General features: G+C 42.4%; 1 protein-coding gene across 2 annotated transcripts in view; it reads left to right on the top strand.

Annotated features, from left to right (window-relative positions):
• The window catches only part of LOC106561882 (MAM domain-containing glycosylphosphatidylinositol anchor protein 1), a 470,281-nt gene that overhangs the window by 396,200 nt on the left and 55,253 nt on the right, over positions 1–18,828 (top strand). For both annotated transcript variants that reach the window (XM_014126164.3, XM_014126165.3), the window contains exons 13-16: positions 7,427–7,622; positions 7,816–7,839; positions 8,924–9,076; positions 12,139–12,300. In XM_014126164.3, the coding sequence (XP_013981639.1) occupies positions 7,427–7,622; positions 7,816–7,839; positions 8,924–9,076; positions 12,139–12,300 (535 nt within the window). The remainder of the gene's footprint in view (positions 1–7,426; positions 7,623–7,815; positions 7,840–8,923; positions 9,077–12,138; positions 12,301–18,828) is intronic.

Raw genomic sequence — 18,828 nt, forward strand, 5'->3', positions numbered from 1 at the left:
CATTGTTGTCGGTGATCAGTGTGATCACTGTTGTGTCATCTGCAAACTTAATGGTGGTGTTGGAGTCGTGCCTGGCTGTGCAGTCATGAGTGAACAGGGAATACAGGAGGGGACTGAGCACGCACCCCTGAGGGGGCCCCGTGTGGAGGATCACCATGGCGGATGTGTAGTTACCTACCTATACCACCTGGGGGCGGCCCGTCAGGAAGTCCAGGATCCAGTTGCTGAGGGTGGCCCCATGGTCCTTAGCTTAGTGATGAGCTTTGAGGGCACTATGGTATTGAACGCTGAGCTGTAGTCAATGAATAGCATTCTCACATAGGTGTTCTTTTTGTCCAGGTGTGAAAGGGTGGTGCGGAGTGCAATAGAGATTGCATCATCTATGGATCTGTTTGGGCGGTATGCAAATTGAAGTGGGTTTGGGGTTTCTGGGATAATGGTGTTGTGAGCCCTGGCCAGCCTTTCAAAGCATTTCATGGCTACAGACGTGAGTGCTACGGGTTGGTAGTCACTTAGGCAGGTTACCTTAGTGTTATTGGGCACAGGGACTATGGTGGTCTGCTTGAAACATGTTGTTATTACAGACTCAGACAGGGAGAGGTTGAAAATGTCAGTGAAGACACTTGCCAGTTGGTCAGCGCATGCTCAGAGCACACTTCCTGGTAATCCGTCTGGCCCTGCGGCCTTGTGAATATTGACCTGTTTAAAGTCTTACTCACATCGGAAGCTGAGAGCGTGATCACACAGTCGTCCAGAACAGCTGATGCACTCATGCATGTTTCAGTGTTACTTGCCTCGAAGCGAGCATAGAAGTTATTTAGCTAGTCTGGTAGGCTCGTGTCACTGGGCAGCTCTCAGCTGTGCTTCCCTTTGTAGTCTGTAATAGTTTGCAAGCCCTGCCACATCCGACGAGTGTCGGAGCAGGTGTAGTACGATTCGATCTTAGTTCTGTATTGTCGCTTTGCCTGTTTGATGTTTTGTCGGAGGGAATAGCGGGATTTCTTATAAGCTTCCGGGTTAGAGTCCCGCTCCTTGAAAGCAGCAGCTCTACCCTTTAGCTCATTGCGAATGTTGGGGTATGTACGTACGGTCACTATGGGGACGACATCATCGATGTACTTATTTATGAAGCCAGTGACTGATGTGGTGTACTCCTCAATGCCATCGGAAGAATCCCGGAACATATTCCAGTCTGTTCTAGCAAAACAGTCCTGTAGTTTAGCATCTGCTTCATCTGACAACTTTTTTATAGACCGAGTCACTGGTGCTTCCTGCTTTAATTTTTGCTTGTAAGCAGGAATCAGGAGGATAGAATTATGGTCATATTTGCCAAATGGAGGGCGAGGCAGAGCTTTGTATGCGTCTCTGTGTGTGGAGTAAAGGTTGTCTAGAGTTTTTTTTCCCTTTGGTTGCACATTTAACATGCTGATAGAAATTTGGTAAAACTGATTTAAGTTTCCCTGCATTAAAGTCCCCGGCCACCAAGAGAGCCGCCTCTGGATGAGCATTTTCCTGTTTGCTTATGGCGGTATACAGCTCATTGAATGCGGTTTTATTGCCAGCATCGGTCTGTGATGGTATGTAGACAGCTACAAAAAATACAGATGAAAACTCTCTAGGTATATTGTGCGGTATAAAGCTTATCATGAGATGCTCTACCTCAGGCCAGCAAAACCTCAGACTTCCTTAGATATCGTGCACCAGCTGTTGCTGACAAATATACATAGGCCCCCACCCCATGTCTTACCAGAGGCTGCTGTTCTTTCCTAACCGATACAGTGTATAAACCGCCAGCTGTGTTGTTGTTCTGCCATGACTCTGTGAAACATAAGATTACAATTTTTAATGTCCCATTGGTATGATATACGTGCTTTCAGTTCATCCCATTTACTTTCCAGCGATTGAACGTTAGCTAACAGTATGAATGGCAAAGGCAGATTAGCCACTTGTCGCCTGATCCTCACAAGGCACCCGATCTCGTTCCGCGAAATCTCTGTTTCTTTCTCCAGTGAATGAAGGGGATGAGGGCCTATTCGGGTGTTTGGAGTATATCCTTCCCGTCCGACTCATTAACCTCTATGGGACCGGCGGGACGAATTCGTCCCACCTACGTAACAGCCACTGCCATCCTGTGGCGCGATTTTCAAAATCTTCAAAATCATATTACTTCAATTTCTCAAACATATGACTATTTTACAGCCATTTAAAGATAAGACTCTCGTTAATCTAACCACACTGTCCGATTTCAAAAAGGCTTTACAACGAAAGCAAAACATTAGATTATGTCAGCAGAGTACCAAGCCAGAAATAATCAGACACCCATTTTTCAAGCCAGCATATAATGTCACCAAAACCCAGAAGACAGCTAAATGCAGCACTCACCTTTGATGATCTTCATCAGATGACAACCCTAGGACATTATGTTATACAATACATGCATGTTTTGTTCAATCAAGTTCATATTTATATCAAAAACCAGCTTTTTACATTAGCATGTGACGTTCAGAACTAGCATACCCCCCGCAAACTTACGGGGAATTCGCTAACATTTTACTAAATTACTCACGATAAACGTTCACAAAAAGCATAACAATTATTTTAAGAATTATAGATACAGACCTCCTCTATGCACTCGATATGTCCGATTTTAAAATAGCTTTTTGGTGAAAGCACATTTTGCAATATTCTAAGTACATAGCCCAGGCATCACGGGCTCGCTATTTAGACACCCGGCAAGTTTAGCACTCACCATAATCATATTTACTATTATAAAAATGTCATTACCTTTTGTTGTCTTCGTCAGAATGCACACCCAGGACGTCTACTTCAATAACAAATGTTGGTTTGGTCCAAAATAATCCATCGTTATATCCGAATAGCGGCGTTTTGTTCGTGCGTTCCAGACACTATCCGAAATAGTAAAGAAGTGTCGCGCGCTTGGCGCAATTCCTGACAATAAAATTCAAAGTATTCCATTGCCGTACGTCGAAGCATGTCAACCGCTGTTTAAAATCAATTTTTACGTCATTTTTCTCGTAGAAAAGCGATAAAATTCCGACAGGGAATCTCCTTTTCGGCAAACAGAGGAAAAAATCCCAAAGGCGGGGGCGGTCGGGGTCACGCGCATAAGCTAGTGTCTCTTGATGGGCCACTTGAGAAAGGCGATAATGTGTTTCAGCCTGGGGCTGGAATGACGACATTCTCTTTTTTCCCGGGCTCTGAGAGCCTATGGACGACGTGGGAAGTGTCACGTTAGAGCAGAGATCCTTAGTAAATGATAGAGATGGCAAAGAAGTTCCAGAAATGGTCAGACAGGCCACTTCCTGTAAAGGAATCTCTCAGGTTTTGACCTGCCATTTGAGTTCTGTTATACTCACAGACACCATTCAAACAGTTTTAGAAAATTTAGGGTGTTTTCTATCCATATGTAATAAGTATATGCATATTCTAGTTACTGAGTAGGAGTGGTAACCAGATTAAATCGGGTATGTTTTTTATCCAGCCGTGTCAATGCTGCCCCCTAGCCCTAACAGGTTAAAGACAAATGATTCGAGGTGATTCGAGGTGAGGTGAGTAGTCGCTGTTCTGATGTCCAGAAGCTCTTTTCGGTCATAAGAGACAGTAGCAGCAAAATGATGTGCGAAAAAAACGACAAAATTGCACGGTTGGTTATTAAGAGCCAATAAAACGGCAGCCATCCTCTCTGGTGCCATCTATCACATTTCAATTCAAACTCTGTTGTTCTATCACGAGTGCAATGATGTGCAGTGATGTCCCAGGGGGAAAAAAACAGTGTGTGTTGTTGTAATATCGGAAACGTACGTGGCAGGTTCACCGCTATGGATTCCAGCTTTAAGGAGGATATACACAAAACATTAGGAACACCTGCTCTTTCCATAACATAAACTACTGACCAGGTGAATCCAGGTAAAAGCTATGATCTTTTATTGATGTCACTTGTTAAATCCGCTTCAATCAGTATAAATGAAGGGGAGGTGACCAGTTAAAGACGGCTTTTTAAGCCTTGAGATAATTGAGACATGGATTGTGTATGTGTGCATTTCAGTGGGTTAATGAACAAAACAGTGCCCTTGAACGGGGTATGGTAGTAGGTCCTAGGCGCACCGGTTTGAGTGTGTCAAGATCTGTAACACTGCTGGGTTTTTCACGCTCAACGGTTTCCCATGTGTTTCAACAATGTTCCACCACTCAAAGGACATCCAGTGAACTTGACAACTGTGGGAAGCAATGGAGTCAACATGGGCCAGAATCTCTGTGGAACGCTTTCGACACCTTGTATAGGCCAGGGCAGAAGGGGATGCAACTCAATATTAGGAAGGTGTTTCCAATGTTTTCTAGACTCAGTGAATTATTGTCAAGTATTCAGGATTGCAGGGATGCCACACTCCCACAGCCACCCCTACAGATGTAGGATCTTAATTTGAACCCATTTGCTACATCAAGAAAATAATCTTGCAGCAACAGGAAATGTTAATTATTATGTGGATTATAATTCATGGATATTTTTGTAGGGGTTGATGCATTTTTCTTTAGTGCAAATCAAGTCTGACATTTTAAAGTGGAAATTATAAACTTTAGAATCCTTTTTAAACCTCAAATACACTACAAATTAGCATTTACTGCTGTGCAGGAAAATTCTCAGCAATAAAAGAGGTATCAAATTAAGATCCTATATCTGTAAGTACTTAAACAATCACAACAACACATGGACAAAGACATGCATTAACAAACTGTCATATACAGTACATCCACGTACATAATACATTGACATTATGTTCATATGATTATGCATATACTGTGCAATGCATATTGAGAAATATAAACATAATTAACTAACATGTATATGTGCACACACTTAATTAACTGTGGTCCTGTGTGGCTCATTCAGTAGAGCATGGCTCTTGCAATGCCATGGGTCATGGGTTTGATTCCTACTGGGGCCCATGGGGGAAAATGTATGCATGCATGACTGAAAGTCACTTTGTACCTCTGCTAAATGGCAAAACATTATTCTGTATTCTTTAGTTCTAAGTGACGCACACTTAAATGACAGCACAATATGTGAATCAATACATCATATTTGACCCTCTAAAATATATGTTTTAATAAAAAGAATGAATGCAATAAAATTCATGAAATAAGCCTTTCAGACCCTGAAACATGAGGACGCTAACATTGTGGTGTGTGTGTGTGTGTGTGTGTGTGTGTGTGTGTGTGTGTGTGTGTGTGTGTGTGTGTGTGTGTGTGTGTGTGTGTGTCAAATCTGACTTTATTTGTCACATGCTTCATAAATAACAGTGGTAGACTAACAGTGAATTGCTTACTTATGAGTTATTTTCCAACAATGCCGAGTTAAAGATATACATTTGAATGAAAATTGAAATAGTGACACGAGGAATAGATACACAGTGAATAACAAATAACTATCATGAGTAAAAATAACATGGCTATATACAGGGATTACCAGTACCAAGTCGATGTGCAGGGGTACCAAGTAATTGACGTAGCTATGTACATATACCGTTGAGGTCGGAAGTTTACATACACTTAGGTTGGAGTCATTAAAACTTGTTTTCAACCACTCCACACATTTCTTGTTAACAAACTATTGTTTTGGCAAGTCGGTTAGGACATCTACTTTGTGCATGACACAAGTAATTTTTCCAACAATTGTTTACAGACAGATTATTTCACTTATAATTCACTGTATCACAATTCCAGTGGGTCAGAAGTTTACAAACACTAAGTTGACTGTGCCTTTAAAACAGCTTGGAAAATTCCAAAAAGTGATATCATGGCTTTAGAAGCTTCTGATAGGCTAATTGACATAATTTGAGTCAATCGGAGGTGTACCTGTGGATGTAGTTCAAGGCCTACCTTCCAACTCAGTGCCTCTTTGATAGACATCATGGGAAAATCTAAAGAAATCAGCCAAGACCTCAGAAAAAACAATTGTAGACCTCCACAAGTCTGGTTCATCCTTGGGAGCAATTTTCAAATGCCTGAAGGTACCACGTTCATCTGTACAAACAACAGTACGCAAGTATAAACACCATGGGACCACGCAGCCGTCATACTGCTCAGGAAGGAGATGCGTTCTGTCTCCTAGACATGAACGTACTTTGGTGCGAAAAGTGAGAATCAATCTCAGAACAACAGCAAAGGACCTTGTGAAGATGCTGGAGGAAACAGGTACCAAAGTATCTATATCCACAGTAAAATGAGTCGATATAACCTGAAGGGCCGCTCAGCAAGGAAGAAGCCACTGCTCCAAAACCACCATAAAAAAGCCAGACTACAGTTTGCAACTGCACATGAGGACAAAATGGTACTTTTTGGAGAAATGTCCTCTGGTCTGATGAAACAAAAATAGAACTATTTGGCCATAATGACCATCATTATGTTTGGAGGAAAAACGGGGGGCCTGCAAGCCGAAGAAGACCATCCCAACCGTGAAGCACGGGGGTGGCAGCATCATGTTGTGGGGGTGCTTTGCAGCAGGAGGGACTGGTGCACTTCACAAAATAGATGGCATCATGAGGGAAGAAAATTATGTGGCTATATTGAAGCAACATCTCAAGACATCAGTCAGGAAGTTAAAGCTTGGTTGTAAATGGGTCTTCCAAATGGACAATGACCCCAAGCATACTTGCAAAGTTGGGGCAAAATGGCTTAAGGACAACAAAGTCAAGGTATTGGAGTGGCCATCACAAAGCCCTGACCTCAATCCCATAGAAAATTTGTGGGCAGGACTGAAAAAGCGTGAGCGAGGAAGGAGGCCTACAAACCTGACTCAGTTACACCCGCTCTGTCAGGAAGAATGGGCCAAAATTCACCCAACTTATTGTGGGAAGCTTGTGGAAGGCAACCCGAAACATTTGACCCAAGTTAAACAATTTAAAGGCAATGCTACCAAATTCTAATTGAGTGTATGTAAACTTCTGACCCACTGGGAATGTGATGAAAGAAATAAAAGCTGAAATAAATAATTCTCGCCTTGAATCTATGGATATAGTATGGTAACACACACACACACACACACACACATTTGTTTTACTATCCTTGTGGGGACCAAACAATTTATTCCCATTCGACATCCTATTTTCCCCTAACCATAACCCTAATTTTATCCCTAAACCTAACCCCTAAGCCTAAAATAGCCTTTTTCCTTGTGTGGACAGGTGATCTCTCGATCTCTCTCTCACTCTCTCGCTCTCTAGTTATTAACATACATTACATTTCCTATATTTTAGAAGGCGTTTCTGTCTCAAAAATAAATGTTGATGAAAATGTATTTTTTCAAATGGCTTTATATTACAGTTCTGCCAGTTGCGCCCACCATCATCTGTTGGGTCCCATTTCTCACCATTCCTCTCTTTTCTATGCCTCTCTCTGTTTCCCCCAGATTAAGCAGAATGACAAGATGAACCAGGTGAACATGTTCTCCAAGCAGATCGACAAGAAGGAGCCCGTGAAGGGCGGCCTCATGTCCTACACCCTGACTGACCTGAAGATCCCCGTCTCCTATGAGATCCGCCTGGCCCCCATCACCACCTACAGCACCGGAGACTATGTCAGTCGCACCATCCAGTACTCAGAGCGTGAGTAGCAACTTGCTTGTGCCTGGAGCCAATGTGGCCACTCTGATGATACTAATATTAATAATAATAATCAATAACTGGCCAAGTAGGCCCTTTTTGTGTTCATTTTGGCATTTATTTAAGTACATTTTTAAATGAGTGCTACAGTTATGTAAAAGGGTATAGTGATAATCTATGTGTATTTCCTTTACAGCCTACATTTACCCAAGACCTTCAGGTAAGAATATCTTTATTTCTTTCTTCCCCCCATTTTCTTTCACTCTTCCTTTTTTCCCCCAGTCCGCCCTCTCTCTGTCTCTCTCATCTCGTCAGGCAATTTGGTTCAATTACGCCTTGCACTGCCGCTCAGGCAGGGGAAGTGGAGAGTGACGCCAAATGAGCACAATTAAAATCACATTTTCTCCAACCACGCAGATTGGAGAACAACAGAAAACAAATTGAGGAAGTGCACGTACGTCGCTGAGTGGGACATGAATCATAATAGATTATGTTCCTATCATAACACCAACGTGAATGGGGTACAGGCTTCATCCCAAATTCCCTATTTAGTGTGTTACATTTGACAAGGGACCTGTTCAAAAAGTAGTGCACTATGTAGGGAATATGGTGCAAATTTGGAATGTACCTACAGTCAACGGCTGACAGTGTGTGGCTAGCGTAATTTGTATGAGTATGTGTTTGTGTGAGCGTGTGTGCGTGTTTAACATGTAGCAATGTTAACGCTTTTGATGTAGAGCATAAATGGAGTGCCTGTGTGTCCAGTTGCATTTGGAGTGCCTAATTGCAATGTATCATAGTCCTTCCATTGACAATGCTTAGTGAATACCACAGCCAGCAGTGGATTTGTGTAATGGGTTGAAATTGATGTGATGGTTGTGGTAGGTAGGAACCTTGTGGATAGTTGGAGGATAGTATTACGTTTTAGTTAGTTTGGGTGATGAAACAAACAGAGAATTGTTACTGGAATGCAAAGAGGTTCTTGAAGTGACTCACTGGTCATTTTAAAACTTCAAACTTTGTCTCTCCTCTCACTCTCCCCACCTGTATAATATTTTATTTTGTCCTTTTTTCATACTCTCTCTCCCTCTTTTTCACCATGTCTTGGTAATGTATCGCAATTTTGCCTCTCTTCTCTCTTTGATCCCTCACTCTTCCCTATTTCCTCTGCCTCTTTTTCCTCTCTTCTTTGTGTCTCTGTCGCTATCAATGTTATTGCTCATCCTCTTCAACCTCTGTGTTCTTGCTCTTTCTATATCCCCTTCTCTCTCACACTCTCTCTGTCTCTATCTCTCTCTCAACAGACCACGTCTGTGGCTTTGAGGACGAACGCATCTGCGGTTTCTCCCAGGACCGGGGTGACAAGTTTGATTGGACTAGACAGAACCACCTGACCCAGAACCCCAAGCGCTCGTCCAATACCGGCCCAGAGATGGACAGGAGTGGAAACAAAGAAGGTATGTTACTGGAATGTACACACATCCCTTTATTAAGCAGTGTTAATTTTGGGAGCTACTTTTTTCGTTAGTTGTAGTTATTATCAGTCGACTTAAACTCTGGACAATTTATTTCTAGTTTTAGTCACAGCCATTTTAGTCACATGACAGTGAGTGCATTTTTTTTTTTTACTTCCATCATGTGCACATTCAGATAGCCTTTTAGGCTTACTATCGCCTCATAAAACTTAGCTGGCAACATTGATATTGGGGCAGATTGATGTAACCAATGCCAGCCATAATTAGTTGGTATTCCAATTCATCCCAAAGGAGTTCAATGGGGTTGAGGTGCAGGCCAGTCAAGTTCTTCCACACCAATCTTGACAAACCATTTCTGTATGGACCTCGCTTTGTGCATGAGGGCATTGTCATGCTGAAACAGGAAAGGGGTTTCCCCAAACTGTTAACACAAAGTTGGAAGCACAGAATCCTCTAGAATGTAATTGTATGCTGTAGCATTAAGATTTCCCTTAACTGGAACTAAAGAACCTAGCCCGAACCATGAAAAACAGCACCAGACCATTATTATTCCTCCACCAAACTTTACAGTTGGCACTATTCATTCGGGCAGGTAGTGTTCTCCTGGCATCCGCCAAACACAGATTTGTCCATCGGACTGTCAGATGGTGAAGTGTGATTCATCACTCCAAAGAACGTGTTTCCACTGCTCCAGAGTCCAACGACAGAAAGCTTTACACCACTCCGGCTGACGCTTGGCATTGTGCATGGTGATCTTAGGCTTGTGTGCGGCTGCTCGGCCATGGAAACCCATTTCACGAAGCTCCCGATGAACAGTTATTGTGCTGATGTTGCTTCCAGAGACAGTTTGGAACTCAGTAGTGAGTGGTACAGACAATTTTTACGCGCTACGAGCTTTAGTGCTCGGCAGTCACACTCTGTGAGTTTGTGTAGCCTACCACTTTGCGGCTGAGCCATTGTTGCTCCTAGATGTTTCCACTTCACAATAACAGCACTTACAGTTGACCCGGGCAGCTCTAGCAGGGCATACATTTGACGAACTGACTTGTAGAAAAGGTGGCATCCTATGACGGTGCCACGTTGACAGTAACTGAGCTCTTCAGTACGGGCCAAATCTTCTGCAAATGTTTAACTATGGAGATTGCATGGCTGCGTGCTCGATTTTGTACACCAGTCAGCAGCGTGTGTGGCTGAAATAGCTGAATCCAATCATTTGAAAGGGTGTATATATAGTGTATACATTTTTTTCACAAAATATTTATATGTACACAGTACCAGTCCAAAGTTTGGACACACCTACCCATTCCAGGGTTTTCCTTTATTTTTATTATTTTTTACATTGTATAATAATAGTGAAGACATCAAAACTATTAAATTAGACATATGGAATAATGTATTAACCAAAAAAGTGTTAAACAAATCAAAATATACTTTATATTTGAGATTCTTCAAAGTAGCCACCCTTTGCCTTGATTACATTTACATAAGTATTCAGACCCTTTATTCAGTACTTTGTTGAATCACCTTTGGCAGCGATTATAGGATCAAGTCTTTTTGGTTATGATGCTACAAGCTTGGCACAACTGTATTTGGGGAGTTTCTCCCATTGTTCATTGCAGATCCTCTCAAGCTCTGTCAGGTTGGATGGGGAGTATCGCTGCACAGCTATTTTCAGGTCTCGCCAGAGATGTTCGATCGGACTTCTCAAGGACATCCGCGACATGTCCCGAAGCCACTCCTGCATTGTATTGGCTGTGTGCATACCGGTCATTAAAAATATTCATGCGAGTAGACCACTTATTGGCCAGCTCATCCTCCTCTAGACCACTGATTGGACAGCTCATCCTCAGGAGTATTATATACTATACTGAACAAAAATATAAATGCAACATGCAAGAATTTCAAAGATTTTACTGAGTTACTGTTCATAAGGAAATCAGTCCATCAAAATAAATTAATTAGGCCCTAATCTATGCATTTCACATGGCTGGGCAGGGGTGCAGCCATGGGTGGGCCTGGGAAGGCATATGCCCACCCACTTGGCAGCCAGGCCCACCCAATGGGGAGCCAGGCCCAGTCAATCAGAATTTGTTTTTCACCACAAAAGGGCTTAATTACAGACATAAATACTCCTCAGCACCTCCTCCCCTCAATCCCGCAGGTGAAGAAGCCGGATGTGGAGGTCCTGGGTTGGTGTGATTACATCTGGTCTGCAGTTGTGAGGCTGGTTGGATGTACTACCAAATGCTCTAAAACAATGTTGGAAGTGGCTTATGGTAGAGAAATGAACAGTCAATCATCTGGCAACAGCTCTGGTGGACATTCCTGTAGTCAGTATGTCAATTGCACTCTCCCTCAAAACTTGAGACATCTGTGGCATTGTGTCGTGTGACAAAACTGCACATTTTAAAGTGGCCATTTATTTTATGGATTATCTTGGCAAAGGAGAAATGCTCACTAAGAGGGATGTAAACAGATTTGCGCACAAACTTTGAGAGAAATACGTTTTTTGCGTGTATGGAACATTTCTGGGATTCTTTATTTCAGATCATGAAACATGGGACCAACACTTTACATGTTGCGTTTATATTTTTGTTCAGTGTACATGAGGAAATAGCAAGCATTTTTTTAATGGTCTGTTTGAGATACAAGGTTTTTGAAGTGTTTTTTCCCCTCCAATTTAAGCTTTGGCCGCAATTACAAGAATAGGACAGAATTAGCAGAATAGTTAACAGAATATGAACTTTTATATGTGAGATTAACACATCATCTACAGACGGTACCACAGATGGCCCCACACACCATAATTAAAACGTCCAGCGATATGATATCTCTGATGCTGCAGTCACAAAGAGGGATGGCGTTTTCTTTGGCGCTTGTGTTGAGTAACATAGATATACATTATTTCATAGCACTTACAACTGTCATACCTATTTGCGGCATGCAGAATTCACCAGGACTTACAAATAAACCCAAATGTAAAATGGGACCAAAACCACTGTCTCTAACCATATGTGTCTCTCCCTCCCCTCTCCCCCTTCTAGGTTACTACATGTACATCGAGGCCTCTCGTCCCCGGGTCGCTGGGGACAATGCCCGTCTCCTGTCCCCTCTCTACAACGTTACTGCTGCCAGAGGCCCCAAGGGCTCCAGTCGTCTCCCCTACTGTGTCTCATTCTTCTACCACATGAAGGGCAAGCACATCGGTGAGTACCTGAGCCACATCAGTTCAGAAGTAAAATAAGTAGCCTTGTCCAAGCCATAATGTTTCTGTAGCGTGAGGCAGCTTGACGTAGAAGTACACCCCCTGACAGGAGGCTAGTATGACAGGGCCTTACTCCCAATCTATGGCATTCCTAGTCCGGGGCCTAATGTTGTTGTTAGCACTATTTTGACATTTTGACATTTGTGAGGTTGTTAGTGTCAGTGTTGAAATGCTATTGTAATATAGGGGTTCAAGCATCAGTGAGGGGTCTGTGTGTTTGAGTGAGTGAGTGAGTGAGTGAGTGAGTGAGGTGAATGAATGAGTGAGTGAGTGGTTGAGTGAATGCTCATCTGTATTTGTGCACGTGTGTGTGTGTCAGCGCTTTCCGCTCTGCCCATGTCGCATCAGGGATAACTGCTCTCAACTGCTCCCCGGCACATCCCCAAGAATGGCACAGCTGGCACACACTACCCTACACTGCTCCCCTCACCAGGTGGCCTTGCCGACCTCACCCCTCCACACACTCCACCTGGCACAGATGATGCCTCAGCCGACTCAGCTTCACACACACGGGCGCGTGCATCCGCACACGCCCCACACACACACACGCCTGCACACGCATGTATATACATACACACAGGCACAACCACACACACAGGCAGACAGACATACATGCTCTTACGCACGTGGCACAAACTAACACACGCACGCACTCACGCACACATGCACACATACACACACACAGGGCAGACTGGCATAGCCCTAGTTGCTGTTTTGAGACCCATGTATGAATGTCTACCTTGCCAGGGAAAAGTTGGCATGCTTACTATATCATTGTCTTACTAGGACTGGACAATAGATGACAATAAGCACAATGACATAGATAGATAGTGGGAAAACTGTCAGAACCACAAGCTTTATCTCTCCTCTGTCAAAAGCCCACCTCCACCACACTCCACTTGTAGAGTGTGTTTCAGATACACCCCATCTGTGTGTGTACGTGCATGTGTTTGTGTGTGTGCGCACGTGTGTGTGTACAGTTTGTCTGTCAGTTTGTGGGTGTGTGTATGTGTTCCTGCATGCGTGTGTGTGTACTCCTCAAGGGCATGGTGGTGGTGGTAAGAGAAGGGGCCAGAGGGGGTGTCGCTGGGTGATTTACGAGAGGGGGTGTGACGCAATCAGTCACTGGGGAAGTGGTTCATCATAGTGTGTGCTATCGGATGGGTTTATCAAGTGTATAGATCTCATGGCACACTTCGTCTACGTCAACAGCCGGGCTCTGGTGATTTATGGGGTGTGTGTGTGTGTGTGTGTGTGTGTGTGTGTGTGTGTGTGTGTTTTTTACAATCCTTGTGGAGACCAGAAGTCCTCACAAGGATAGTACAGATGTCGGCTCTTAATATGACCCATTTTGTTGCAGGAGGAAAATAATCCTGCAGCAGTTGTGTCAAATTGGCTTGATGTCCTTTTGGTGGTAGACCATTCTTGATACACACGGAAAACTGCTGAGCGTGAAAAACCCAGCAGCATTGCAGTTCTGGACACACTTGCGCCTGGCACCTACTACCATAACCCGTTCAAAGAAACCTACATATTTTGTCTTGCCCGTACACCATCTGAATGGCACACATACAAAATCTATGTCTCAATTGTCTCAAGGCTTAAAAGGCTTCTTCGACCTGTCTTCTCCCCTTCAGCTACACTGATTGAAGTAGATTTAACAAGTGACATCAATAAGTGATCATAGCTTTCACCTGGATTCACCTGATCAGTCTATGTCATGGAAAGAGCAGTTGTTCCTAATGTTTTGTACAGTCTGTGTATATATGTGACTCACCACCTGGATTCGGTCTTATTTAGCAAAATTTGAAATGGTATTTTTGACATTGGATAAAAGTAGAGACAGAGCTACAAAATGGTTTATCATACACTGTATTTGAGGAACAGTGGGAAAGTATTTCTGATTTGAAAGTTGACCAACTTGTAAACTCACTTTTGAGATAATTGCCTTTGAATGTTTTGGTATCTAGTGAAGAGCTCTTCTTTGTCTACACCCCTTCAGCATCGTTCACACCCTCCTAAGCTTTAGCCCCACCCATCTCGTTTCGCTCTCGGAGCGCACACTTGATGCTCCGGCCGATGATTTGTTTACCTATGGATAACATGCTCTGCTGGCAACAACTTCATTACGCTTTTTTGCAGAAGTTTGCTGACATTGGTCATATTCAACGGGTGTTGTACACACATCATGAAACATTAGCTAACGAGCCAGCCAGCTAATGTTAGCTAGTTAAACAACAATGAACAGAGTGCCAACAATGCCACAGTGCTGGGAGCTAACCAACCAGGTTCAATGTTAGTTAGCTAACATTAGGCTCTAACTAGAAAAGCAAACGGCTCTTGGATACGAATAATAACATAAGCTAGGGAGCCAGCCAGCTAACGTTAGCTAGCTAACAGTACACTTTAGCTCAAGACATGTAGCTAGCTAGGTAAACAATGTTTAAGATCACACACGTCACACAACATTAGCTAACGAGCCAGTTAGCTAGTTAAACAACAATGAACACAGTGCCGAATCATGTCGTTACTACCCTGCATGAATACGGCTCAGGGATATGAATAATAACATCAGCTAGGGAGCCAGCCAGCTAACGTTAGCTAGCTAGCTAACAGTACACTTTAGCTTGAAATAAAACCACTTTCTGTCAACTTTCTTGAAACGTGTAATATCTGAAAATGTTGCTAGCTAAAGGTAGACATTATTACCTGTATACATCATCATGCATGATGAACGCGTCTCCCTGTCAGGAATGCCATACCAAGATTGCCATTAGTTTGAAGAATTAATCCGGAGACAGGTGGTTTCTCCATCTCTTTAGCTATCATACTCTAATTCCACTGATTTCAAAACTTGATCCTCCAGAAAGTGGAGAGCTACACTTATGCAGCTCCACTACACAATACATTTTCAAAAAAGCCGCCTTCGACAGGATTACCAACACAGACTGACGAGCTCAAATAGACTGAAGCCTTCTAAATGGTACACCAATCCGAATTCCTCTCTCAGTATGTCCAGCCCACTCATTATCTCAGCCAATCCTGGCTAGTGGGAAGATTGCTCACTTTTTCTGTGGCTTAACCTCTTGACGGTCGCCTAGGATAGGGGGCGCTACAGCGATTTTTGAAAAACATTCGTGCCCATTTTAAACGGCCTCCTACTCAAACTCAGAAGCTAGGATATGCATATAATTAATACTTGTGGATAGAAAACACCCTAAAGTTTCTAAAACTGTTTGAATGGTGTCTGTGAGTATAACAGAACTCATATGGCAGTCAAAACCCCGAGACAGATCGTAACAGGAAGTGGAATTCTGAATTGCGGACTCAACTTCATCACTTTGCCTATAAATCACACCGTGAGCAATGGTTCATTGAGCACTTCCTATTGCTTCCACTAGATGTCCCCAGTCTTTACAAAGTGGTTTGAGCCTTCTACTGTGAAAACTGACACAATGACAGTCTGTGGAACGTGGTCACATGACATGCCATCACCATTATGATGCCGGCGCCCCTGGCTACCCTCCCCTTTCGAAACATTTTGAAAGACAATGCAACCGTCCCCCTTGAATGTTATTGGAGCTCTGGTTGAAAAAGGCCCTAAAGATTTATGTTATACAACGTTTGACATGTTTGAACGAACCTAAATTTAAAAAAATGCATTTTGTTGAGAGAGAAGTCCCGCGGCCGACGGTACATTTGGAGCAGCCTTCAAAACGCGCTAACAAGAACAAGCTATTGGGACATAAAGGATTAACTTTTTCGAACGAAAATACATTTGTTGTGGACCTGGGATTCCTGGAAGTGCCTTCTGATGAAGATAATCAAAGGTAAGGGATTATTGACAATAGTATACAAGACTAGATTTGATATGCGATTGTTCCAAGATGGCGCTGACCTGTATTGCTAGCCTATTTTTCTGAGTATCGCATCCCCTTTTATCGCAAAGTGTGATTACCCAGTAAAGTTATTTTTAAATCTGGCATTGCAGGTGCTTTCAAGAGATGCTAATCTATAAATCTTAGAATGACAATATTACATTTTAAAAATGTTTTCAAATAGTAATTTAGTAAATTGTAGCGCTGTTTCACCGGACGCATTTGAGGGAAAATACTTAGTCAACGTCATGCGCCGATGTAAAATGCTGTTTTTATATATAAATATGAACTTTATCGAACAAAAGAATGCATGTATTGTGTAACATGATGTCCTAGGAGTGTCACCTGATGAAGATTGTCAAAGGTTAGTGCTGCATTTAGCTGTTTTTTGGTTATTTGTGATGCATGTGGTTGGTCGGAAAATGGCTATGTGGCTACTTTTACGATATACTCCTCTAACATAATCTAATGTTTTGCTTTTGCTGTAAAGCCTTTTTGAAATCGGACAACGTGGTTCGATTCAGGAGAGGTGTATCTATAAAATGATATAACATAGTCCTATATTTGAAAAAAATAATAAAAAAATTGTTATGCTAATGGTGATAGGATTTTGGTTAACGCGCACGACGCATTTCGTGACAAAAAAATTCTAAATATTCCAATACTGTACTTCGAAGCATGTCAACCGCTGATTAAAATACATTTTAATGAAATTTTTCTCGTAAAAAAGCGATAACATTTCCGACCGGGAAAGCGTGTTTAGGTTCAAAGTGAGAGAAAATAAAACATGGGGTCGACTAGTGCACGCGCCTCCGTCCCATTGTCCTCTGATAGAGCACTTACCAAAAGCGCTAATGTTTTTCAGCCATTGGCTGGAATTACATCATTCAGCTTTTTCCCGCCTTCTGAGAGCCTATGGGAGCCGTAGGAAGTGTCACATTACAGCAAAGATCCTCAGTTTTCATTAAAGAGAGCCAAGAAGAACAAGAACTTGTCAGACAGGTCACTTCCTGTAAGGAATCTTCTCAGGTTTTTGCCTGCCATATGAGTTCTGTTATACTCACAGACACCATTCAAACAGTTTTAGAAACTTTAGGGTGTTTTCTATCCAAAGCCAATAATTATATGCATATTCTAGTTTCTGGGCAGTAGTAATAACCAGATTAAATCGGGTACATTTTTTATCCGGCCGTGCAAATACTACCCCCAACAGGTTAAACAAATCAGAATGTAGTTTATATTCTTTGAAGTAGCCACCCTTTGCCTTGATGACACCTTTGTACACTCTTGGCATTCTCTCAACAAGCTTCACCTGGAATGCTTTTCCAACAGCCATGAAGCAGCACTCCATCAGTCTCCCTTACACAGCCTGGATGTGTGTTGGGTCATTGTCCTGTTGAAAAACAAATGACAGTCCCACTAAGCACAATCCAGAATGGATGGCGTATCACTGCAGAATGCAGTGGTAGCCAATCTGGTTAAGTGTGCCTTGAATTCTAAATAAATCCCCCGACAAGGTCACCAGCAAAACACCCCCATTCCATCACACCTCCTCCTCCATGCTTCACGGTAGGAACCACACATGCGGAGATCATCCGTTCACATACTCTGCGTCTCACAAAGACACGGTGGTTGGAACCAAAAATCTCAAATTTGGACTCATCAGACCAAAGGACAGATTTCCACCGGTCTAAAGTCCATTGCTTGTATTTCTTGGCCATTAGCAAGTATCTTCTTGTTTTTGGTGTCCTTTAGTAGTGGTTTCTTTGCAGCAATTCGACCATGAAAATGATGGCCTGATTTACGCAGTCTCGTCTGAACAGTTGATGTTGAGATGTGTCTGTTACTTGAACCCTGTGAAGCATTTATTTGGGCTGCAATGTGATGTGCAGTTAACTCTATTGAATTAATCTTCTGCAGCAGAGGTAACTCTGGGTCTTCCTTTCCTGCGGCGGTCCACACGAGAGCCAGTTTCATCATAGCGCTTGATGGTTTTTGCCACTGCACTTGAAGAAACTTTCAAAGTCATTGACATTTTCTGTATTGACTGACTTTCATGTCTTAATGATGGACTGTCATTTCTCTTTGCTTATTTGAGCTGTTCTTGCCATAATATGGACTCAGTCTTTTACCAAATAGGGCTATCTTCTGTATAGCATCCCTTCCCTGTTCAAACGCATTAAGAAGGACAGAAATAGCACAAATTTACTTTTAACAAGGCACACCTATTAATTGAAATGCATTCCAGACGACTACGTCATGAAACTGGTTGAGAGAATGCCAACAGTGTGCAAAGCTGTCATCAAGGCAAAGGGTGGCTACTTTGAAGAATCTGAAATATAAAATATATTTTGATTTGTTTAACACTTTTTTGGTTACTACGTGATATATAGGTTATTTCATAGTTTTAATGTCTTCACAATTTTTCTACAATGTAGAAAATTGTAAAAATTAAGAAAAACCCTTGACTGAGTAAGTGTGTCCAAACTTATGACTGGTACTGTAGATATTGTGGAGCACGTGATTGCCTACTTATCATTTAAAATATATATATATATTTTTTCATGGTTTTTACATTGGAAGGTAATTAT

Source organism: Salmo salar, chromosome 11 (assembly GCF_965601325.2).
Source record: "Salmo salar chromosome 11, fSalSal1, whole genome shotgun sequence".
NCBI classification, from domain to species: domain Eukaryota; kingdom Metazoa; phylum Chordata; class Actinopteri; order Salmoniformes; family Salmonidae; genus Salmo; species Salmo salar.